Source organism: Cyanistes caeruleus, chromosome 20, assembly GCF_971803275.1.
Source record: "Cyanistes caeruleus chromosome 20, bCyaCae1.hap1.1, whole genome shotgun sequence".
Lineage (NCBI taxonomy): Eukaryota > Metazoa > Chordata > Aves > Passeriformes > Paridae > Cyanistes > Cyanistes caeruleus.
In genome coordinates, this window is record NC_141720.1 from 6569271 (window position 1) to 6593105 (window position 23835).

The 23835-nt window shown below is 52.2% G+C and overlaps 2 protein-coding genes across 10 annotated transcripts in view; one reads left to right on the forward strand and one right to left on the reverse strand.

Moving 5' to 3' along the window:
- On the forward strand, nucleotides 1–7762 carry GTF3C5 (general transcription factor IIIC subunit 5). The gene is made up of 11 exons (XM_023938257.2): nucleotides 1–185; nucleotides 758–980; nucleotides 1220–1418; nucleotides 2174–2369; nucleotides 2671–2775; nucleotides 3268–3382; nucleotides 4034–4114; nucleotides 4619–4716; nucleotides 5360–5442; nucleotides 5737–5879; nucleotides 6479–7762. The coding sequence occupies exons 1-11, from the start codon at nucleotides 36–38 to the stop codon at nucleotides 6634–6636; spliced, it is 1551 nt and encodes a 516-aa protein (XP_023794025.2). The 5' UTR covers nucleotides 1–35; the 3' UTR covers nucleotides 6637–7762.
- RALGDS (ral guanine nucleotide dissociation stimulator) overlaps nucleotides 7709–23835 on the reverse strand; it is a 60682-nt gene continuing 44555 nt past the window's right edge. For 3 of the 9 annotated variants that reach the window (XM_086858282.1, XM_023938256.2, XM_086858279.1), the window contains exons 2-18: nucleotides 15630–15740; nucleotides 15031–15224; nucleotides 14610–14684; nucleotides 14266–14459; nucleotides 13790–13911; nucleotides 13456–13671; nucleotides 13238–13341; nucleotides 12814–12898; nucleotides 12085–12162; nucleotides 11903–11989; nucleotides 11590–11622; nucleotides 11312–11433; nucleotides 11068–11163; nucleotides 10726–10927; nucleotides 10161–10406; nucleotides 9918–10032; nucleotides 7709–9737 (exon numbers count right to left, since the gene is read on the reverse strand). In XM_086858282.1, coding sequence (XP_086714408.1) covers nucleotides 9562–9737; nucleotides 9918–10032; nucleotides 10161–10406; nucleotides 10726–10927; nucleotides 11068–11163; nucleotides 11312–11433; nucleotides 11590–11622; nucleotides 11903–11989; nucleotides 12085–12162; nucleotides 12814–12898; nucleotides 13238–13341; nucleotides 13456–13671; nucleotides 13790–13911; nucleotides 14266–14459; nucleotides 14610–14684; nucleotides 15031–15224; nucleotides 15630–15740 — 2256 coding nt within the window. In that variant the 3' untranslated portion in view covers nucleotides 7709–9561. Of the gene's footprint in view, nucleotides 9738–9917; nucleotides 10033–10160; nucleotides 10521–10725; nucleotides 10928–11067; nucleotides 11164–11311; nucleotides 11434–11589; nucleotides 11623–11902; nucleotides 11990–12084; nucleotides 12163–12813; nucleotides 12899–13237; nucleotides 13342–13455; nucleotides 13672–13789; nucleotides 13912–14265; nucleotides 14460–14609; nucleotides 14685–15030; nucleotides 15225–15629; nucleotides 15741–23835 lie in introns of all 9 variants that reach the window. The other 6 variants (XM_086858280.1, XM_023938254.2, XM_086858283.1 and 3 more) reach the window with 2 other exon arrangements.

The window sequence follows — 23835 nt, forward strand, 5'->3', positions numbered from 1 at the left end:
GGGGCGGCGCCGGGCAGGGGGAGGGGCGGGCAGTGATGGCGGCGGCGCGGCAGTGGGGCCCGCGGGGCTCGGCTGTGCTGGAGCTGCCCCGCACCCCGCGCTTGGTGTGCGTGGAGTACCCGGGGCTCGTCCTGGACGTCGGGGCCATGCTGCGGACGCTGGGAGGAGAGCAGGGGGTGTCGCGGGTGAGGGGCGGCGAGACCGGCCCTGGCCCTGGGCAAGGGGATGGGCGGCGGGAGGGGGCCGGGCTCTGTGGGAGTCGTTTCAGCCCAGCATATCCCCACGCATGTCTCATGTGTGGTTTGGGGGTGATGTCGCTTCTCTGCTGTCCCCGAGGAGGGATTCAGGTGGTGTCCGATAAAATCACGGAATCGTAGAATGGTTTGGGTTGAAAGGAACCATAAAGTTCATTTAACTCCACCCTGTTGTCATGGGCAGGGACTCCTTCCACTAGACCAGCTTGCTCCAGTCTGTCCTTGGACACTTCCAGGGATGGGGCAGCCACAGCTTCTTTGGGCAACCTGTGCCAGGGCCTCCTCTCCCTCACAGGAAAGAATTCCTTCCTAATATCCAGAATATTAATTTTTTTGCTTTTTCCTGATAGGCAGGATGGGAGTGGCTGCACACCCCTGTGATGTGCTACTACAGGTGGTGGTGGGGCAGGAATGATGCCCCGAGGCTGTGTGAGGGGCTGGCACAGGAGTGCAGGGCTGTGTGGGTGGGATGCTGACAGGAACTGTGCTCCCCTTGCTGACAGATCTATGCTGACCCTGCCAAAAGGCTGGAGCTGTATTTCCGCCCCAAGGACCCCTATTGCCACCCCGTGTGTGCCAACCGCTTCCCCACCTCCACCATGCTGCTCAGGGTCAGGAGGAGCACCAAGCAGAAGCAGCAGTTGGATGCCGAGGACCAAATCCAGCCAGAAGTGCAGTTTGAGATGGAGATTCTTGGGATTGTCAACACAGTTTACAAATTTCAAGGTAACCCTTGGGATTGTGTGCATGTGGCTTAGAGATGGGTGTGTTTCATGGGACAGGGAAGTGTTTCCCCCTACACAGTTGAGGACTGGAAGGAAAATCTGGTGTCCTGTTGTTAAAGCCTCCTTGCTGGATAAACCTTTGCATAAACTTGTCAGACTCCTGCTCCTGAAAGTTAAGTGTGAGAAATACTGTTGAATTCACAACAAACTTCACAATGACTTAACTTCTGTTTCTTACAGGAATGTCTGACTTCCAGTACCTGGCAATGCACTCTGGCCCTGATGGCAAACAAACATCCATGTATGACAAAGTCCTGATGCTCAAACCAGAGAAGGAAGAATTTTTCAATAGGGACTTACCTCTTTATATCCCACCACCCATTTTCTCACGTCTGGACACTCCTGTGGACTATTTTTATCGCCCAGATATACAGCACAGGTCAGTGCCTTTTCTCATGATACATTTTTCATATATTTCACCCTTTTAATTTGCTGTCTTGTGCTGTTTTATCCCTCTTGATTGGGCACAACAGAGGCAAAAGAACACCAGAAACTGCCTGGCAGTGGCAACTTCAGCAAAATTCCACTTGAGGGTTTGCAGAATGAGGGGAGCTGGGGATGAGGTGAAGATGATGCCTCTCCCAGCTCACCTCACACAGTATGGGATACAGCTCCTGCCTGCTTCCAAGGGGCTGGAACCAAAGGCAGGGTTTCCTAGGATTGATGCCATGTGTTCCTGTGCCCTCCTGGCCCCAAGTGGCTTTGCCAGAAGAACAATCTGGGAGATCTCCCACAAGAAACATCTTTCATTTTCTCACTGTTGGCCTTCACTGGCATGTTTTATAGGAAAAGAAATTTCCAGATGGAATGTGTGCCTGCAGTTCCCTCTTGCTTTGCCCCTGTCCCACTGAGTAGCTGCAGCAGCTCCAGGAGAGCAAATGCAGAGGGTGAAGCCTTTAGGGTTCCAACACATTTCATACAGATCAGTCCCAAGTGCTGGAGGCTTTTCTGCCAGACAGGGCAGAGCTCCTTTGTCAGTGTGCATGTAGCTTTGAATGGATATTTTAAAATTTTCTTTCTTCAGTGTTGCCATGAGAGTCTTTTACAAGTATGTGATCAAGGGAGGTTGGGCCAAAGTTAAACCAACCCATTGCTAATCCAGCTGAGTCCCTTTTGTCTTTCCCTGTTCCTTAGGGAGGGGTACAACAATCCCCAGGTGTCTGGTGAGAACCTGATTGGCCTCAGCAGGGCCCGGCGCCCACACAATGCCATCTTTGTCAACTTTGATGATGAAGAAATCCCAACTAAACCACTGGATGCTGCTGTACAGAACTGGAAGAAAGTGTGCACCAATCCTGTGGATAAAAAGGTGGAGGAAGAGCTGAGAAAGGTGTGTGCCTTACTCCTGATCTGAGCACTGTCCTGCAGCAAGCTGAGAAGGAAAAAGTCCATTTTTTCCCAGAAATTCTTGGTGATTGTAAGTGACTGATACAAATGTGAGTAGATGCTACTGAGACTGCTGTGTTCATTTCAGTTCTGCAGGTCAACCTTTGAATCTGTGGCCAACTCACATTAAGCCCCTTTTTGTGCCACGAGTTCTCAGATCACCACCCAATAGCTCACAGTGAGGGAAAGCTGTTCTGCCTTTGGTAACCCCTGCCTGCTGTTCTGTGGTTGTTTTGTTATTTCAGCTCTTTGAAGTGCGTCCCGTGTGGTCTCGGAATGCAGTGAAAGCCAATATCAGTGTCCATCCAGACAAGCTGAAGGTGCTGCTGCCATATTTGGCCTATTACATGGTGAGTGGTATATCTGTGAGCAAGGGAGCATCATCTGCCTCTTCCTGGTCCTTTGCCACTTCTGAGGTCCTGCCACAAAGTACCTGAGCTTTATTTAATGTAAAGAGACAGAGGGATGTAAATGCTTTAGGACCAAAGTTGAAAGCGAGGAGGATTCAGTGACTCTTGTCTCCTCCATAGGTTCTAATCACCTCTGCAGGCACTCAAAGTGACTGGTCACCTGGCAGTGCTAACAGAATTTTTCCACACAAACACTTGGCTGTGACCTTGCAAGTTGGTTTATAAAACCACACAAGTATTTGTGCTTTGATGCTTTGATTGCCACGTTTCAGTGTATAAATATTGGCATGGCAAGTGAGTAAAGAGCTGGTAAAACAAATATCTTTGGGCAATGAGGGAAAATATTAGAACTTTCCAAGGACCTCTGTACTGAAGGAAAGTGCAACACTGTGGTGCTTTTTTGTAACCATCTTCCTTCATGTGTTTGTGCAGTTAACAGGTCCTTGGAGAAGCTTATGGGTTAGGTTTGGGTATGACCCCAGAAAACACCCTGAAGCAAAGATTTATCAAGTGCTGGACTTCCGAATTCGCTGTGGAATGAAATATGGTAAAAGGGCCCATAGAGCTGCCCTCTCTGCTTTCTGGTTAATCCTGGTAGTATTTTTCTTTTTATGTGTTTTTCAAACTCTTTTGCCATATTTCTGCTCTGATGTACATGTCACCTTTTGAGCTCCTTGCTTCCTGTAGTTCTGTCTAAAACTTGTGTAAATCTTTCTTTCATAGTATGCAGTAGGTCTTTGCTCATTTGGCACATTCTAAACTCTTGACTTTCCTCCTGTGTTCCAAGCCCAAGTGGGTGTAGCACAGCATCCTCCTTCTCACTCAGGGGAGCCTCCAAGCAGGAATGTGGGTGCTCACATAGCAGCTTTTCCTCAAGGATGTCAGCATTTCCTACAGGATGCTGGGTCTTAGATCTTGTGTCCCAGATCTAATTTTTAAAAGGATAAGTTGAGGAAAAGGGGTTTCTGATGCCATCTCATAAGTCCATGACAGAGCTGGCATCTACTCATTGACATCAGATCACATTTCCAGGTTAAAGGGTTGTGTTGATCTCTTCTCTCCACCCTGCTAAAGCCAGCATGTTCCAAAGACCAGCCTGCCCTTCCCACACCAGTCCAGCCCTTGTGTTCCTGAGCTGGGGATATTCTGCAGAGTGCTTGCCCTCGGTTCATTACTGGATTTTGGTTTTCACCTCTAGGTTATGCTGCTACTGACATGCCTGTGAAAGCAAAACGCAGCACATACAACTACAGCCTGCCCATCACTGTCAAGAAACAAGGTATGCTGGGCCAAAAGGGCTGCCTGGCTCTTCTGCTTCTCTGTTTGCCCCATCTGACCCACAGGTGGTGAAGGGTCTTCCTGTGTTCTAGCTGAGACAAAACTGGAGCTAGTTTTCTGGTTGTAATATTGCTGCTGTTAAACCAGAGAAAAATCTCCTTCTGGGAAGTGTTGTGGGAGTCTGGCTGAGTCACAGTATCTGTTAGGAGGCAGGAGAGAGTTCTGCAAGCCACACTGGCAATTCAGAATTCACTAAGGTGCAGAGAATGGGGGAGTTCTTTTTTCTATGTCAAAGGAGAGTAGAAAAGGTTAAAATTACGAACAAATGGACTCTGGAAAAAGCTGCCCAAGTCAGCACCTTTCCTGGGACTGTCCAGTAACACCTCTGAAGAATGAGCAAAGCATATGCTCTGTTGCTGGTTGGTCTGGTTTTGTTGAATCAACTGAGAGAAGTGACAGTCCAATATGAAAGATGTCCCTAATTGTATCTTTGTTTTTTTTTCAGGAAGTCACACAGTCAGTGTCCATGACTTGAAACAGGGGTTGGGTTCAGCTGGTACCTCTGGGGCAAAAAAGCCCCCCTCCAGCAGGTATAAGCTGAAGGTAAACATGACTTTTTATACCAAAATCTTGAAATATCTCAGTGAAATAGGGATGCTTCCTGGTTTATCATTCATCAAGGGATCAGCTGTGAGTTGATGAGCTCAGGTATGCCTGGGAAGCTCCTAGTTGGAGATATGGCACTATGGAACATCACCTGAGTGTATTTTGTTACATGCTGCAAGGTGGGATTGGTGCTTTCCACCCTAATCACAGATGTGAGGAGCATTTTGCTTCAATTGATAAAATTGGAACTTCATGGGCAGCAAAGTGCAAAAAAATCACCTTGTCTTTATCAGGTCATGCTGCAAAATCCAGTAGGGCAGAATAAATAAATGAGTCTTACTCTTCATTTGTTTGTTAGAATGTTGCACTGGTAGGCAGTGACAGGCTGCAGAGCTGCAGGTTGGAGAGGTGAAGTGTGTTCTCTGCACAGCAGTGCTGGTGTGACTGTGGCTGCAGGGACATTTTGGGGGCATTCCTCATTCAGCTTTATCTTCTGCTGCATACAGATCTCTACATTAAAACTTCTCTTGGAAGTACCTTGTTCTTGAATCAGCCCATTGGAAGTACTTTCAGTTATGCCAGAGTTGTCATGTTACACCATGAAATGCACACAAATCCTTTCCTTCTTTCCTCCTCTTAGGAATCCATCTACATTTTCCGAGAAGGAGCTTTACCCCCTTACCGACAGATGTTCTACCAGCTCTGTGACTTAAATGTGGAAAGGTACTGCACTCTGACAGCTGAGTCTTAGAGACACATTTCAAAGCCTGTTGTTTATACCATGTCCATTCACTCCTCTCCCCCTGTGCAGGAACACCAGAGGTGTTTAGTTGCTCAATAAAAACAGAACAGTTTTTTCACACATGAACTTCCTTTCCCATCTGACAATTACCTGGATAACCAACCATGCTATTCCAGCTCAGTGAAGTGAAATGGAAATAAACCAATGTGTCTCATTTGAAACTCACTTCTGAGTGCAGAAGATTAACATTTCCTTCCCTTTTTGCCACTCTTTAGCCTGCAGAAGATCATCCATCGGAATGACGGCGCAGAGTCGGAATGCACAGAGCGGGATGGGTGGTGCCTTGCCAAGACAAGTGATGACCTGAGGGACAGCATGTCCCTGATGATAAAGCAGATCATCAAATCTACCAGACCTGGTAAGGATGCTGTGAACATGAGGATGTTCTAATTGGCACTGAGGCAGAAGTGTTCCTGCATCCTCTTTGTATTCTTTGGGATGTAGTTCATTCCAGTGTGGGAGCTGAGGCTGCTGGCCTGCAGTGGGAATGTGAGTTGGCATTAGGGATGGCTAGGAGTTAAGGTTTTCTATTTAATATTCCCAGTATCAACCCTTCAGCTTTTAAATGTCTTTTGCACAGTGATAATCAAGATCTTAATTTTGACTGATGTATCTGTTTGTGGCATTTTTACTTTTTATTGATATTATTGACCAAGAAGTGAGGAAATTATTTCTTCATGATGCTGGGCCAAAGCAATAATATCCCAGTGAACTGGGTCAGAATGAGGTGGGAGAGGAGGCACAGCACTGCAGCTCTGCTGCTGTTCTGCTCTCCTTCCTAAAGTGTGGAGACAGATTGCTCTGGGCTTGGTCAGATTCTATTAAGATGTGCAATATTAGCTGTGCCCCTGAGGCTGCTGCCTTCCCCTCACATGTTCTGTGAACTCAACTGCAAATGCCCCCAGGTTGCACTGAGAGAGACATCACAGTGGGTTTTTTTTTTCTTCCCAATTAAAGCTCTTTTCTCAAATACAACAAGCAGTGAAGATGGCAAAGAACAGCTGGCATATGAGTCTGGAGAGGATGAGGATGATGAAGAGGAGGAGGAAGAAGACTTCAAGCCTTCTGATGGGAGTGAAAATGAAATGGAGACAGAAATGCTGGATTATATGTGAACTCAGTGGCTGCTGTGGACAGGTCTCTGCTCTTGCTCCTTGAGAGAGCCAAGGGTTCAGGATCTGGGAAAGCAGAGCTTGTATGAAGCTGATGATGTTCTTTCTTCACTGACTGCTGGTGGGCAGCATTCTGGATGTTTGGGAGCCACTGTCTGCATTGTCAGAATTGCTGGCTGAGACTCTCAAGCAAGCTCAAGAAACTCTCAAGAGTGAGCCCAGCTGGTAACACACCAGAATGTGGGAGAAGCTGCATTCCCAAATCTCTCCATGTGTGGGAGGAGTGCACTCTCCAGATTGATGGCCATGTGGAAAATAGGTGCCTGAGGATGTGCTGGGAGAAGCAGCAGTCCAGTGCTCCTGGAGTCCCTAAGGCAGGTTCTACCCTTCTGCTTGTCCAGAGGGAATGAAAATACTGTGCCATGCCTTCAGCACTGAGCCTCGCTGGTCTTCTTGGAAATAAAGTCTGCAGGAAAATACACTTTCTGTCAGGGAGTAGTTCCCTTCCTGGAAATGTAGCGTTTGTTGTCCTCATTAGCTGGTGCACTCCTCAGGTCTGTTTTGACAAGGATTGAAGGCAGCTGGCAGAGCTTCAGGTGCATAAAGGTTGGCCACTGCCAGCTGCATTGTTCCCACCAAAAGAAAGTCCCAAAAATTAAAGAGCTGCTGGCAGTTTCTGGATATTGGGCATTCCCCAGTGTGTTCTGAGCATGCCTGACAGCCAAGCTTTCCTTTTTAAAAGGAGTAAGAACCTCTCTTCTCCACTGAGGAGGCCCTACAGCCTGTTACAGTTGCTTTTAAAGCTGTTACATGTAGCAAAAGTAGTAAACCCAACAAATTTTAATTGGGAAATGCAACACTTTCAGTTCACAGGTTCAAAGAATGGGATTCATTTCAAAATTGAATCCTAATCTCTCAGTCAAACAGTCTATTTTTCAAAGCAAATTTCAACCCACCACAGGGAACATAAAGTATGAACTCCCCCACAGTCAGGTCCATCCCTCTTTCCTCCAGGGAATTTTGCTGGAATTTTGGGGAAGGAGGACAGGACAAGCCCTGCCTTGGGGCAGAGACATTTGAGTATCAGTATTTTATTGCAAAGACTAATTACATTGCTGTGTACAAGTCACACCGGGTAGTGTGCTCCTTCATTGAAGTGGTACAAAATACATACGGTACAGCCAGTCCCCGCTGTGGCACCGGCAGGAGGGGAGGGGACAGTCCCAGGGCAGGCAGGCACGAAGCAGAGGGAACACCCTCCCAGGGGTGCTGGTGCCCAGGGTAAGCGGCTTTGGGCAGGGGGAGAGGCAGGAGGCTGCCCCTGCGTCAGGGAGCCAGGAGCTCCCATCATGTGCATCATGGGCAGCGTCAGCCATGGGGCTGGAGGAGCTCTGTGCCAGCCACACTCACACCCAAGCAGCTTCTTCCCCACCAGGCCCAATCCCTGCCACCAGCCCCAGCCCCTGGAGTATGGTCCCTCGTCCTGGGGCTGGGGAAGGCACCGCAACCACCCAGGAGCTCTGACGGATGGGAAATGGAAAACATCTGGAATGAAGCTCTTAAAAAACAGAGACGGAGCCAGGAGCAACAAAAGGTCCCCCTTTGGTTAGTGTTTCCTACAATGATTAAAACAAGCATCTCTGCCCCTGCTGGAGCAATTAGTGGTAGAGAATTTGGGAGGGTGGGGGCTGGCAGGGTCTGCACCCTATGAGCACAGCAGAGCAATGCTGCTGCTGCTGCCAGCATCCCTCCCAGCAGCCTTAAATACCAGGGGGGGCACAGGACAGGGACTGGGCTGCAGGGCAAGGGGAGGCTGGATTAGTAAAATGTACAAGTTTGCCTCTTCTATTTACAACCAATAAATACTGAAAAAAAAAAAAAATCAGTAAACTTTTTTGTTTTATACAAAAAAAGTCTCATTGCTGCTTCTCCCATGGTCAGTGTTTGAAAAAGTCCGGTTAAAGCCCAAGGTGAGTGGCACTTTCTGTGGGTCAGGCAGTGGCAGCTGGGGCACCTGGAGCACCCTGAGCTCTCTGGCCCCTTGCATGCTCACAGACCCGAAGTCTATTTACAGTTTCAGACAGAACTTTGCTCTCCTCCTCCTCAGGCTGGCAGCACTGGGGGCATGGCCTGAAGCTCCCCCTTGGCAGAAGAGACACTGGCATTTGATCTTTGGTGCAAGTTTGAACGTGGGCCAGCCCAGTCCAGCTGGAGGATGCGCTGGATCGGGAGAGGAGCAAGACCACACAGGCTTCCAGCTGGGGAGAGCACGAGGCACCCACTCCATCACGGTACGGCCACAGCCTCCTCTGCAGGGCTCAGCACTGGTGCAGGGCTGCATCCTTCCAGCTCACCTCCCAGCCCAGGGCAGCTGTGGCTTCTCCCAGGTAAAGGACAGGCAGAGCAGTGGTGGCAATGCCAGCGATCCCAGGGAGGACAGACGTGGAGGTAACACTGGGAGAGCTGGGAAGGAAGCTTGGCAGCCCCTCCCAGGCTGGTGGTGACTGCTGCTCTGCTCTGTCACGCAGCCCCTCTGCGAGTTACCGCTCCCCAGCTCCCTCAGACACAAGGCACCTACGGCAGAGGCGGGCTCCAGCTCTGGGCTGGCCGGGCTGGACAAGAGTCGCACTGTGGAAGGTTAAAAAACAAAACAAAAAAAAAATAGACAAATCCCTCCCCCCAACCCCCACTGCCTTCCTGTGTAGGAAAAAAAGACCTGATTGGAATGGGGGCTCGTGCAGAGAGGGGCAGAGGCTGACACCAGTTGCCCAACTCTCAGCTCTGGGTGCAGAAGGGAGGTGCACGGCCGTTGCCCATGGGTGAGGGTCACTCCTCTGCCGTGCAGGGTGGCACAAGGACCAGTCACAGCCAAGCCCGGAGCAGCTACCCCCAAGGCCCCGTTGGTGATGGGTGGCAGTGGGGCTGAGGCTAGAAGATGCCCTTGGCGATCTTCAGGCCTTTCTGCTTCATTCTGGGCAGGGTGGAGCTGGAGCCATGTTTGATCTTCACCCCCTTGGAGAAGCCCCGCTTCTTGAGCACAAAGTCGTAGTTGGCGGCGGAGTTCATGGCGTAGAAGACATTGGCATTGTCGGGGATCTTCAGCTCTGGAAGTGAACAAGGATGAGGGTCAGTCAGCTGCCCTTTCCTTGAAAGGGGACCAGAGTGGGGCCAAGGTTTGTCCCCAGGAGCTGGGACCCCTCTTGCTGTCACATCTCATCCCAGCCAGCCCAGTGCTGCCCAGGCTGCATGGCCCCAGGAAAGCCCCCACGTCCCAGCACACACACCTCTCTCCTCTGAGATGATCTGGACAAGCTCATAGTCTTCAGGCCGGTCCCCATCCAGGTTGTGTTTGGCCATGGCCTTGCGAATAACCACGGGGGTCTTGTCCTGGCTCGTCACCTGTGAGCACAGAGTGCTGTGAGCTCAGAACCCTGCTAAAGCCTCCCACTCCTCCCAAAATGTGCTGTGCCCACATCCAGGCAGGACGAGCCACCCCTCTCTGGTACCTCCCTGGGGATGTTACTAACCAGGATGCTCTTGTACATGTTGCCGTTGTCCACAGCCAGGCTGACTCGGATGATGCAACAGTCGTCGACCTGCTGGTTGTAGAGGGGCAGCGAGAGTGAGGAGTAGCTGGAGATGCCGGAGACCGAACGCTTGTGTGTGCGGGAGGCCGTCACCGGCGTGGAGGAGACAGAAGAGGAGGAGGCACTGCTGGAGCCTGAGCCGATGCCTGACGTGTCCAGGGAAGAGAGGGAGGTGGATTCCCAGAACTGGAGGGCAGGGAGGAGAGGGGATGCGGAGGACACAGTGGGTTTAGCTTCTCCATCGGCCACAGACGGGGCGTACCAGCGCTGGGGGAGGGAGGCCAGAGGGATCTCACTGACCTGTGACAATGGGGGACCGACACAGCTACAGCCACCAGAGGCACGAGAGCCTTGCCGTGCTGCCGGAGCAGACAGCGGCCTCCCGAGCAGCCCCCGGGCCCCCTGCCTGCTCCTCCCAGCCCCAGCGCCAAGGCAGAGGTGGGACAGCCCCACACGATGGCCACACCGGCTCTGGGACCCCTGTGCCCTACGAGCTGCCACGTACCTTCTTCTCCTGGCAGTCAGGGGACTCGGGGATGAAGCTGATGTTGATCTCCTCCACATCGGAGCTGCTGGAGCCGGCAGAGGTGACGCTCACCGAGTCGGTGGCGTCCCCGCTGCACAGGTACTGCCCACACTTGAGCTGGTCAAAGGATTTTGAGTGGGAGCTGCTGCTGGCACAGGGCTCAGTGCTTGGTGGCTGCCGGCTGCCAGAAGAGAGGTGGGGCAGGTGAGAAGGGAGCAGCGTGCTTCTGGCTGGCAGGACAGCGGCCATGCCCACCTGGTGCCCTGCAGTGCCCAGCCAGAGATGCCCCATGCTGGACCCCACCTCCCACCAGGGACTCACTCGCTCCATCTCTTGATGATGCCGGTGTTTTTCTTGGCCTTCAGCGTGTTGCTGGCTGACTCTGACAGTGGCTCAATCTCACAGGACAGCCCATAGCTGGGAGGGGAAAGAAAAGGGTTTTAGCTCCACCAAGTGTGAGGGAGGCAGAGCAGAGAGGAGAGCACAGCACAGCTGCTGCTGTCAGAGGAAATGAGTGGTGGGACCTCCCAAGACACCAGCACAGCCCCAGACCCATCTCACTCACCTCTCGGCCTCGCTGAGCCGCTCCAGGCTGTGGAACCACTCCACAAACTGGTCCTCCTGTGTGAAGCTGTAGTTGTTGCAGGCTGACTGGAGCAGCTTGATCTGCGCAATGACTTCGAACTCCTGCAGCAAATGGAAGCCGTGAGACCAGAATCCCCTCCCCCAAAACTGAAGAACACAAGGTTAAAAAAGGAGAGGCATCAAGCCCAAAGTGACTGGCACAGCCTGGGATTGCACCAGGTCAGCCCTGCTGTGCAGCTGCCAGGGCAAAGCTCTCACCTTCCTTCTCTTCTCAAAGTTTATCAGCCCACTCTGGAAAAAAAAAGAGATGAAGATCAGTATGGAGCAGGAAGAAGAATATTGCTCCCACACCTGTCTGTCTCTGTCTTGCTGCCACTGCAGCATGAGTAACCCTGCTGAGAAAAAGTAGCCCATTTCTCCTTGGGACAAAGGTGGATGGGCAGTGTGGGATACGGGATGTGGTGTGGGATACAGGATGTGCAGTGTGGGATACAGGACACGTGTGGGACCAGCCTTCCTTTTATCAGCTCAGGCTCTGGGAGGAAGGGGAGGACAGGGAGGGACTACATACATCCAGGAAATCCTTCATGGCCGTGTCCAGCATCACCAGGTCTGTGAGGAATGTGCCAAGGTAGGGAATGGTGCCCTGCATCACGCCCTGTGGGGACAGAAGGGACAGTGGGGTCAGCAGAGCTGGGACCAGCCTGGGCAGCTACTGGGGACAGGGCACAGGGACAGCCCTGCCAGACTCACCATCTCTCGCTGCTGCTGCTGCCGCTTCTGAGCCCTCTTTGGGTTGATCTCCAAGGTGGCAAATTTGGATGTGCCCTCCTGGATGGTGGGGAGAGGTGGGATCAGCACAGGTGGGAAATGGCACTAATACCTATTAACTTAAATTCACACCCATTCTCATTTATATAACTTTCATTGTAGGAAAGAGGAGGAAATCAAAGCTTTTTCATGGCTCAGAGAAAAGAACCTTAGTGAATAGGAACTGCTGCTCTCATTTCTGTATAAATGACTCCTTAATGGGATGTTTTGTTCCCTTTTGCATTTTGTTTCCACTCAGTCCCTTAACCAGAGCTAGGCTGGGATCTGTGGAGACGCTCCATATGGAATAAAAACATTTTTGCTGCAGCCTTTCACCAACTCCACCATTCCACCTGGAATCAAGAGGACTTTGCACTGGATTGTTAACGTGCAACAATCTGCCTCTGGGGAGAAGTTGTCACCTGGTGTTTTGGATCCCATCCCAGTGCTTATCTGTTCCCTGAATTGTTCTGCCAGTTCCAGGTAATACGTTTTGGGTGAAGAAACAGAAATCCCAGCCTTGGTATGAAAGCCCTGTCTGCTCCCCAGACTCAGCACACCCTGCCTGCAACTCCAGCAGCTCTGCCAGGGCTTTATCCCTGTGACTGGAACACCATGGAAACCTGAGCTGCCTGCCAGGAACAGGGCAGTGCAGGTCCTCCTTCCCCCTACCTTGATGAGGAGCTCCCGGCTCAGTGAGTGGTTGTTCTCATCGGAGAAGATCCCTGAGAGCTCATGAAATGTGCGGAAGCTCTCCCTGCGCAGGGGGAAACAAGAGGAAAAGTCAGCAGTGCTGCCATGGTGGGGTTTCCTCCTTGGGCTCTCTTCTGCTCGCCCAAATGACCCCAGTCATGCTCAGCTCCAGCTGGACCTTGCTGTTTTGGAACTATTCCAAGGTGTTTCCTATGGAAGGGTGAGCTGATGATGCTTTTAGCTTTTACTTTCTCACCCTCCATAGGTCCCTGACACCTTACACCAGTCCCTGAGTTTTGGGCAACTCCAGGAGGTAATTCTGGAGCTGAGGTGATCCCATTTACACATTCAAGTGCCACAGCACATTCTTCCCCCTGGAACCAGCCCCGCAGGAGCTCCTTACCGCAGGACCTCGTCCCAGGTTTTCTTCAGCCGGTGCACAGCGTTGCACTGCAGGGCCGAGAGTATGGCTCGGAGGGAGGAAAAGTTCTTCAGGATGCGGCACTCCTGAGGGCAGACAGGGAGATAACAGGATTTGGGTTAAAAAGAGCTGGAGGATCTGGTATTTCAGCACAACAAAAGCTCATCCCCTGGGTGGAGGTAGGAGGTGAGCTGTCCTACCCGAGCTACTTCGATCCAGTGCTCCACCACCTTGGCCCTCTGCTGTGGCTTCAGGGACCTGTCCCCAAGACAGGTGGCGATGACACAGTTGGCCACACTGTTGAACTGGGAGACTGTGGCACGGATGGTGGGGGCCAGGTGTTCTTTGCCCTTCTTGTCCCTCTGGGACCAGATGCAGCCCAGGCAGTGGTAAGGCACCACTTTCTTGAACAACTCCTGTAAGATAAAGGGATGGAGAAGGGCTTCTTTGTGTTCTCTGGGGAGAGAACAGGCCAAGGAGGAAAAAGGGATGGGAAGAGCCAGGGCTGTGCTCAGAGCACCACTGACTACTCACAGCATCCATCAGTGTGAACTGCTCTGCAACCATCTCTGGGGAGAAGGAGAGGAAATCTGGCTTTCCATCCCCAACTCCATTCTCTTCCACCAGCTGGAAGGTGCAGCTGCTATGGTCCACAGCTGCAGGAGACAAGGGTGAGGCTGAGCACTGCAGTGCCCACACCACCTCCCACCAGCCCCCTGCAGACACCTCCTGGGCTCTTAACTCCCATCTGGCTTGACACCTCCAGCAACAAGGCTCACGTAAAAGGATAGTCATTTTAAACCTGGGTGCAAGTGTCTACAGAGGATTAAAATTAGATTAGCTAATCTATTTAGAAATCCCACTCCTGCTGCAGTTGCATTGGCTTCCCAGAGTACCTTCATGTAAACAGAGTTCACAGGTGCTCTGCCACGTGGCTCAAGTTTTGGAGACCCTCGACTGCCTCCACCTGCAGCCCCAAATGACCCCTACAAGCCAGGGGAGGATCCCACCTTCTGCCTCGGCCTCGTTCTGCTCTTGCTGCTGGAACTGGGCCAGCAGGATGCGGGCTCGGCGCTCCAGGTCAGAGCCAGGGATGTTGTGGCGCACGTAGGAGATGAGCTGCTTGAGGCAGGCGAAGTCAGGGGGCTTGCGGAAATCCTCCGAGTACTGGTCCAGCCAGGCCCCCAGGATGGAGGAGATGGTGCTGCAGGAAGGGGGAAAACACAAAGGGGCAAAGAGAATCAGATGCCAGGAGAAACCTGTGTGCATGCCCACAAGCCCAGGAACAGCACTGGGACGACACAGCCCTTCTGTAGAACTGCCACCAGAGCCACCACAGCACAGGCACACTTACTTCTTCAGCTCCATCCTCTCGTCCACAGTGTGCCTGGCGTGGTCCCCATTCGCCTGCACGTGGAGTTTGCCATACCTGGTGGGGCAGAGGGGAGGCAGTGAGCACCCTGCACTCAGCTGCCTCTCAGAGGAGCCTCTTCTCCCTCCACATCACCCCCAGCTCTGCCAAGGGGTCAGGATGAACCTGCTACGCAGTGTCCTGCTCCCCTCCCCTCCCACAACCTCCCCGTTACAGGAAGAGGCAAGCAGCCAGCACTGGCCACCTCACTCCAGCTTTCCAGGAAGTTGTGTCCTCCCTGTCCCGAAACCTTTGTGCTGATGGAGCTGGGAAAAGCCACCAAACCTCCCAAGGTGCTGCAGCAGAAGATGCTGGGGCTCTCCTGGCCACCCCCAGCTGTGCCTGGGGCTCAGGGCAGCCTCACCTGTTAAGCAGCAGGTCCAGCACTTGCTTGGTGGTGGCGAAGGCCCGGTAGGTGCACAGGAAGATGGTGACATAGGTGGAATCATTGCCCTTGAAGGCTGATACCAGGTACTCCACCAGCTTCTCCAAGGTCCCGGCTTTTATCGTCCGCACCTTACACGTCTCGTAGAGGTTTAAGGCCGACTCATTCTCGAACTGCCAGGACAGGAGCAGAAGTCAGTGGGCTGGGTGAAGACAGACACCAACAAGTGCAAAGTGCTCCCAGCAGCTTCACAAGCTCAGGTCTAGACTGGGATCCCCACAGTGCCTGAGGCTCTCCTAACTGGGAGCTGAGTCTCCTCAGACAGCAAACATCAGCAACCCAGCTGAGAAGACCTGAACACGTGGGAAACCCCAGGAAAGGCCTCAGGGTTGCCAAAATCTAGATACAAATCGGAGTGGCCCTGTTTTTCAAAATGAGGCTGTAGATTGTTTCACCTGTGCACCTTGGCAGCAGAGGCCAACGGGTGCTCCCACTCCCTGCTCCCAAATAAATGCATGATTCCCATGGCAGGGAAACATCTGAACCCTCCCCTGTGGCAGGAGGAGCCCCCAGCTTACCCCCAGCCAGCGCTGCCCTTTGTTTGCCGTGTGATGGAGCTGCACTTTCCGGAGGGATATGCTGTAGATCACACCATCCTCCAGCTCTTCTCCGATCTCCTGTGTGGAGCTCTGCATGGAAAGACAAGATACACCATGAGATAAGGACAGCAAAGCATGGCACAGATGCTTTTGTGGCTCCTAGGAGGGATCCCAGCAAGCCAAAGGCAGCAGCTGGCTGGCAGTGAGTCTCCCTGATCTGCTCAGAAATGCAAACCAGGTGACACCAGTGTGTCTGGCCAGCTGAGCCTGCCCACAGCGGAGCCAGGACTTTGGGAAGCTACTCTTGGTCTGTGCCACATCCCCTGGCTCCATGTCTCAGCCCTTCAGCAAAGCCAGGCTGTGCCAAGCAAGGTGGGACCCCTCACAAGGCAGGGAAAGAGACAGTGACAGCACAGCCCAGTGCCCAGTCCTGCCTACTCCCCTTGCCAAGCCTCTGCCTTTCCCATGAGGTGACACTGGCTCCTGGTCTGAGCAGAGTCTCAGTGATCTGTCCCTGCAGGAACCAAGCAGGTGCACTTCCCTAAGAAATAATCACAGTCAAACCGAGCTGCCCACCAGCTCTGGCAGCGCTGGCCACGGCACGAGGCAGAAACCCCAGAGATCTGCAGCAGGGTTCAGGTACCTCTGGGTGACAGGCTAAGAGGCTCCCATTTCTGCTCTGGAGGATGGAGAGCACCCAAAATTGGTGAGGAAAGGGGTGATGCTTCTCAGGGCAGGTCTGCAGGCACACGCCTCCCACAGCACCACATGCCAGCACGGGCTCAGCAGCAGCTCCAGCCCCACAAGGACAGTTTGGGTTCTTCCCTCCTCCTCTCTAACAATGCTCTGCTGAGTCAGTGCCTCCCTTAAGAAGATTTATCCAGATCCTTTTAAACACTGCAGGGATCTCCCCCGCCCTCCATCCCCCTCACCAAATGGCAGGACATGGACGAACACACACACACACCAAAACCCACAGCTCAGCAGATGGAGAAAATGCCTGAAAGCAGTCAGCTGGTTAGAGGGGGAGGTGACCATCACTGGGACACACAGGGGTGTGGGGACAAACCTCTCCTGCCAGATACAACCCACAGCTTTCCCTGCCACTGCCCCTCTAAGAGCCCTGAGCACCGACAACAACACAGCGCTCACTGAGCAAGAAAGTGCCATGAAAAGGCTTAGGATGGATGAAGTGAATGCTGCTCCCTGCAAAAAATCCTGCTCCAAACTGCCCCCTGTGAACATGGGGATAGCCACACCGAGGGCCCCAGGCTCAGAAACAGGAGCAGAACACGACCACACAACCCTGAGCTGACGGATCCAAAAGCTCTTTGAGAACCCTTTCTCAGCACCACCACGGTGGTCACTGCTGTTACCACTGCTCAAGCCATGGGCTTCTTAATCACAAGGAATCAAGGCAGGGAAGCACAGCCAGCTCAAAGACTGAGAGGAAGCTTGGAAAAAGCCTCTCATTCATGGTTGTAATGAATGAGGGCAGAGAATCCCCCTGGGCAGGGTTACTGACTTTTTCACTTTTTGCTGAACCTGCTTTTCTCACTTCATGCCAGACTACAGAGAGGTTTGGTTTGCTGAAGTTCAAGGAGTTGTGAGGCTCTGCTGTGAACATCAGGAGCCTTTCCCAGGGTTCACTGGCTTCCAGACCAACCCTGAGAGCACCTGCATGAGGCAGCAGACACCAAATGTCCTTCCTGGTACCTGCGTCTGTCCCTCTCTTGTTCTGTGCTCTGGGATAAATTATGGCACAAGGCACAACCTTGGGAGAGGACTGCCAGCACAGCTAAAGCTTTGTGTCCACTCTGGATCAACCATCTACACTGACACCACCTAACCAAGTTGGCAAAGTTGTCTTTCTTCCACCTTTAGATGCTATTTCCAAAAAAAAAAAAAAACAAACCAAAAAAACACCCCTAAAACAAACAAACAAAAACCAATAGAAAAAAAACCAAGCCATGGAAGTGCTTCCCAATTTGTCTTGGGCTCTTTCCCAGCCTTTATCACCCAACCTGCATGTCAGCCCCTACCCCTGTGTACCTCCCATTTAAGCTAAGAGGAAAGCTCTGGGTCCAGCAGGACCAGAGCCCTGTACAGTCTAACACAGAAAAGAGATTTGGCTGGGCAGTTGTAAACCCCAGACAAAAATATCAAGAAAAATCAGATGCTTGCTGACATGCAATTAAATTCATAAATTAAATCATATGGGAGGGAAAAAACCACCTCAGGATCAACCCATGAATCATTGGCAGCTGCTGTGCAACTACAGTGGAAAGTATTGCCACAACTCTGCAGAGTTTTCACTCTGCATTTCACGTCACGTGCAGGGGATACACCCCCATTCTGATGTGCATAAAAGCAAATTTCATTTCCTTCCCGTATCCAAGACTATCAGATTAATTCATTTTTTTTCCTTGCTGACTCGTGCGATATCCCCCAAAGTTCCCCCTTTGCAAGCCACACACGAAGGCCACGGCTTCCCAGCGGTCTGCAGGCTCCTGCCAAGAGCCAGGAGAGCTGCTACACTGGGACATTCTAAAATTTGGCTATTTATATTCTGTGTGAGCTTCCTCTTTCCTACAGCTTCTCCTTCGAGATGCTGATTGTGCATTCCGCGCGTGTTGGTTAAAAACCAGCCAAGCAAAAGAGCAGGATGGAGCCAGAGGAGCCTCACTCCAACATCTGCACCAGCACATGTTTCTCCCCTCCCAGATGAGAAGAACTGGGAGCAGGGCAGGGAGAGACTCAAAACCTTGACCTGTGGCTTATGTTTGTGCTGGCCACCCAGAATCCTGCACTCACACCAGGATTTCCAGTGTGTCCAAACAAAGCTGAATGCCTTCAGAATGGTCTCTAAAGAGACAGATGAGTGCTGGTAAATATTGCAACAGACACTGCTCCCCTCTGCCTGCCCTGCACATCTGCTGGAATTTTCTGCCCTTCTGAAGAAGGGAACATGAGTCAGGCTCAGCCAGCACACAAACCCTCCTCCACCTCATCCTGAGGCTGAGACACAGGTGAACAGCCCCTTCTGTTGGCATAAGGGATGAATCCAACAGGCCCAGGCAGTGCTTTAAACATCTGCAACAAGATTTGATGGTTATGGCATCTGCACCTTCCACCAAACTCATACAGGTGGGACCCAGCAGCCCAGAAAGGGAGATCCAACACATTTCAAGACGGGCACCAAGAAAAGGGAAAACAGAGAAATGAAGGTTTGGTTTGATTTCTCCAGCTCAGTGTGCAATCCTGGTCCTCTCCACACGTCAGGAAAAGGGCCTCTGGCTGGAGGGACACAGGGAAAAGCCACATGTTTAACTCTCCCCAGTTGTGCAGAGCAGAGGCTTTTGCAGAAGCAGCCGTGAGTGAACTCTGCAGGAGTTCATCCCCTGAAATATGAAACGGGAGGTCTGCACCAGATGGCTGCCCTGGGCCTGGGGACTGCCTCTTCCAATGGCAGCCAGCCCTGAAGCTCCCACTGATGGTTCAAAGCTTTTGTGACTACACCAGGGAGGAATTTCTGCTCCATGCAGTAAACTCTGCAGCTCTCTGGTGAATGTTCTTGTACTTGGCGTGGTGTCAAACCCCACGTCTTCACACAGAGGATTAATAAGGAGCTCTAAGATGCAGCCAAGGTTCGTGGGCCTGGAGGAAGGGTGTGAGGGACCCTGAGAGCAGCAGCAGGGACTCTGCCTTCAGCTCTTCCCAGCAGATGAAAGGAGGGGAAAATGAAAAAGCCAAACAGCAAAGCAAAACATTGGCTGGGGCTCTGCATTTTGGAAAGGGTTTGAGCTCAGTCACAAAGGTGGTTTTGGTAAAACAGGAGCAAAGTGCAGGATTAAGTGTGAGCATGGCAGCATCCCCACACTTACACACAGACAATTACCCAACAATTACCAGGTCTTAAGAGCTCTGCTCCCACGTGCCCCGGGTTAGCACACTGGCCTCCAAAGGCAAGAAAATAATGAACTGTTAGTGGAAAAAGGTATTAATTTCAGCACACGTGGAGGAGGCACAACTGCTTAAAGTGCTTTTGCTGATGCTCTCTGGACCACAGCTGGTTTAACAATCAAGATATTTGTGTTACTCTGCTCCCTTTTCAGTTGAGTTACACAAAATGCCTGTTCTACACACAGGTTCAGAGCAGCACCGAGAGTATTTCTGCACCATGATTTCAAAGGGCTGCTGCTACCAGCTGCAAGCTTCCCCCTGCCCATGGGAAGCCAGGAATGTGTGTCTGTTGGGAATTAACACTCCCACTGGATAATGAGACAAGCAAAGGCAGAGGTGAGCCTCAGAGACATCACCAGGGGTTTCCCATTGAAGCTCCACACTTGCACAAGCGCAAGAGAACTTGATGAAAGGTGGTAAAGCCAGAAACAGCAAGTGGGAGTTTGCTTTTCTTTACAATCCCCAACCCTTTCTCAGAATAATCCCTTCCCAGTAGCAGCAGGAAATGGGCCTTCCCAGAAACGAAAGAAAGCGGCTCCAGCACGGCCCGTGTTCCTCGTGGCTGACACCAACTTTCATTTCAGCCTCGGGAGCAAGCCCTGAACCCCTGCAAGGAACAGCAGTGACTTTGGGACCTTCTATGCAAACCCGAGTGTATGATATTATGTAAAAGGAAACAGGAAAAAAGTCACCCCCGGGTTGTGAAAGGAAAACAAGCTCAGTTCTGTGAGCCGAAGATAAAGACGGCGAAAGCAGAAGCACCCTCTGTCCTACACGTCCAAAATAAGCACAGGCAGCACAACCCTCTTCCCCATGGGGACTTCCAGGCAAAAAGCCCTGCGGTGGCTGCTCCCCCACAGCTCTGCCTCGAGAGATCATCCACTCCTGGCACTCACAGCTTCCTTCCCCTGGCTGTGCTCAGGAAGGCTTCAAGGACTACCCAAAGTGGTGAGGAAGCTGACAAACATCCCCTGTTTCAGGGGAAGGAAAGGTGCCCACACTGCTCACTCACAGCATGTCCTTTGGAACAGCAGCCCCACTGAGGGCAGGAGCACTTTAGCTCCAAAATATCATCCCAGCCATGGCCATGGGGCACTGGGGTGGTTCTCTCCAACTGGGCAAGTTGATCTCCCACTGTCTCCTTTCCCCCTGAATGTTCCTGTCACTGCTGATGGAGCTCAGTCCCCTGCCACAGCTTGATTGTACCCAGCCCCTGCTCCCCATGCAGAGAAGTTCAGCAGAAAGACGTGATCCCTCTGGGTTTTCAACACACTCTGCCTTCCTTCCTGCCTGCTCTGAGCTGCCTGCAACCAGGACCGATTCCAACAGCCCATTAAAACATGGCAACAAAATGGGAAACAGGAAAAGAACAGAAAAAGGGCCAGAAGCTAAACTTAAACCCACCATGAAAAAGGGCTGTTTTTACCAGGACACCAGGCCAGTGGCAACAGCTGAGGGCCTATTCTCCCCCCATCAGTTGCTGGGCTCCACTCCTGACACTCTGCTCCAGGTGTTTCAGCATGGAAAGCTGTGCCCCAGGGGAACAGCCCTGGAGCCAGTGCATCACCCAGCACTAGGATGGGGCAGAGAGCCCACATCACCCCACACCTGCCTCTTGTGGGGATCTTCCACCTCCTGCCTCGGGCTCTGTGGGTCCCAAGACCGACAGCAACTCTGATCCTGTGTCTGTGTCCCAGAGGGGCTGCAGAGGGTGTCCAAAGGCAGCCTTCTCCACCCTGGCAGCTTAGGGAGAGGGGAAGCTGGAATCTCGCTTACAGAGGTATCTTGTGACCCACATGCAGTGAGTCAGAGGCTGGAGCAAGGATTAGGAGCTCAGCAGTTGGGTCCAGGAATGAGACAGAGCAGATATGCAGGATTCCTCCCCCATTTGCTCCTGGTTTGCCTTTAGAGAAAACTAAGAGCATTCCCATGTGAAGAGACTCTTGGAAATCAAAGCCTCTGCATGTCCACTCCATCCACAGCCTTCAAGGGGCAGATCAGACCCCTGATGTGGGGGAATGCAGGTGCTGGGGGATCAGCCTGACAGGTGGACTCCCCAGGGAAAAGCAAACTCCAGCCACAGCAGGGGTGACCCATGAACTGCAAACCCCATGTGGAAACACCACCAGAGCAGGACACCCTCGTGTCCCTTCCCAGGGGATGTGCTGAGCTGGGCTCCCCTCGCAGGCTGTTCGAAGAAAACTGACTGCAGCAGGTTTTGCTTCCTCTCTAAATCGATGGTAAAAAAAAGATCCCGCCGACACAGTAGATCTTGTAGGCTCTTGCTCCACAGCCCTGTGCTTGTGATGGCCCCAGCAGCATCCATCCCACAGCCAAGGCCTCCACAGGGGCAGGCTCGCAGCAGAGGGACACAGCCCTGGCTCACAGAGCAAAAGCTCCACCACCGACTCACCCACACCCACCCCCGGGGCATTACTGGAAGTGAAACCAGAATGACACGGCTGCTGAAAAACGGTGCATAAAAAATTAATACAGATGCTGTTCTGTGAGGTTAAATAAAGATCGAGCACCTCACCCCAAGTAATTTTGTCTCAGAAAAAAAAGTTTGCGTTTTACCTAGATGGAACAGAAAGAATTTAAAAAAAAAAAAAAAAAAAGATAACTGAAACAAGTTAAAAAATGGATTGATTTTTTTTCTGGGTGTATAGTAGTACCTGGAAGTCACATGCAACATGACAGCTCCCCAGTGCCTTATTCAAATGTGAATTAAAACACGAGGGGTGTCCTGAAGAGTTCCAGCCTACCCAACCTAATGCTACTCTATTGATTCCACCTCTGAAGCAAGGCCCTGGTGCACCAAATGTGTTATTTCTGTGGCAGCAAGAGCTACCAGGTGTATTGGGAAAGGGATGGAGATGAGGCTGGCACTCAGAGCTGATGTTCCTTGAAACTGATTGGAATGGTCACACCTAAAATGACAATTCTGGCTTCACACAGTTCACCAGGACACATAGGCTTGCTCCTTGTGCCAGCTCCAGGGCAAGGCTTGTCCTTTGCATGGATCAGCACCTGCAAGTGACTTCCTCTTCACAAAAAGCCTTTACATTCCCAGAGACGCAAAACCCTGAATACTGTTCAGTTCTCAGCCCATGCACCAGCCCAGATAACCCAAAAATTTGTTTTAACAAGTATCAGCTGCAATAAAATCAGCTCCTTTTGTCAAACTTGCCCTTTGCCCTGGCACATCCATGTCCTGCATGAATGAAGTGCTCACCTGGGCACAATCCTGCGGCACGGGCAGGTGGGATGTGCAGGAAGGGCAAAGCAAAGGTGTAAGAACAGGTGTAAAACATCAGCTCAGCCCCAGGAGGAGCCTTTCAGCCCCCTCATGCCATGCTGAACCATCCCACTGGTCCCACACTGACATTTCCAGAGAGTTTCACCACACAGCATTCCCAAGCAGCTTGGTTAAGCTGTAAATGTAAATGTCCGGGCAGTAACTCACTCGCCGCAGCTTGCAGAGGGGAAAAGACAGCAAAGTCACTTCTCCCTGGATGAAGGTGAACATATTGGGCTGGCCAAAAGCCACAGCCTTGCCTGGGCACACTCTGGCTGACAGAAACTGCACCTTTCCCCTCCGTTTCCATTTGAACGCGTTTAATTCCAGTTTAGCCGAGACACATCCTTAGCTTGGATAAACTGAACCGAAATAAGCCCTAGTGAAATAAATGCGCCCAGCCATGTGTTTACCCCGCCTTACATCAGCTGACATTCCCTCCACCAAAGCTGGTCTGACCGAACATGGGCAAAGCTGACAAGCCCAGACCTTTCGGGGCTCCCAGCCATGGGCACAGCCCGAGCAGAGGAGGATGCCCGGGGGGCTCCCAGCCATGGGCACAGCCTGAGCAGAGGAGGATGCTCAGGGAGCTCCCAGCCATGGGCACAGCCCGAGCAGAGGAGGATGCTCAGGGAGCTCCCAGCCATGGGCACAGCCCGAGCAGAGGAGGATGCTCAGGGAGCTCCCTGCCATGGGCACAGCCTGAGCAGAGGAGGATGCCCGGGTAGTCCCAGCCATGGGCACAGCCCGAGAAGAGGAGGATGCCCGGGGGGCTCCCTGCAATGGGCACAGCCCGAGCAGAGGAGGATGCCCGGGTGGTCCCTGCAATGGGCACAGCCCGAGCAGAGGAGGATGCCCTGGGGGTTCCCTGCCATGGGCACAGCCCGAGAAGAGGAGGATGCCCGGGGGGTTCCCTGCCATAGG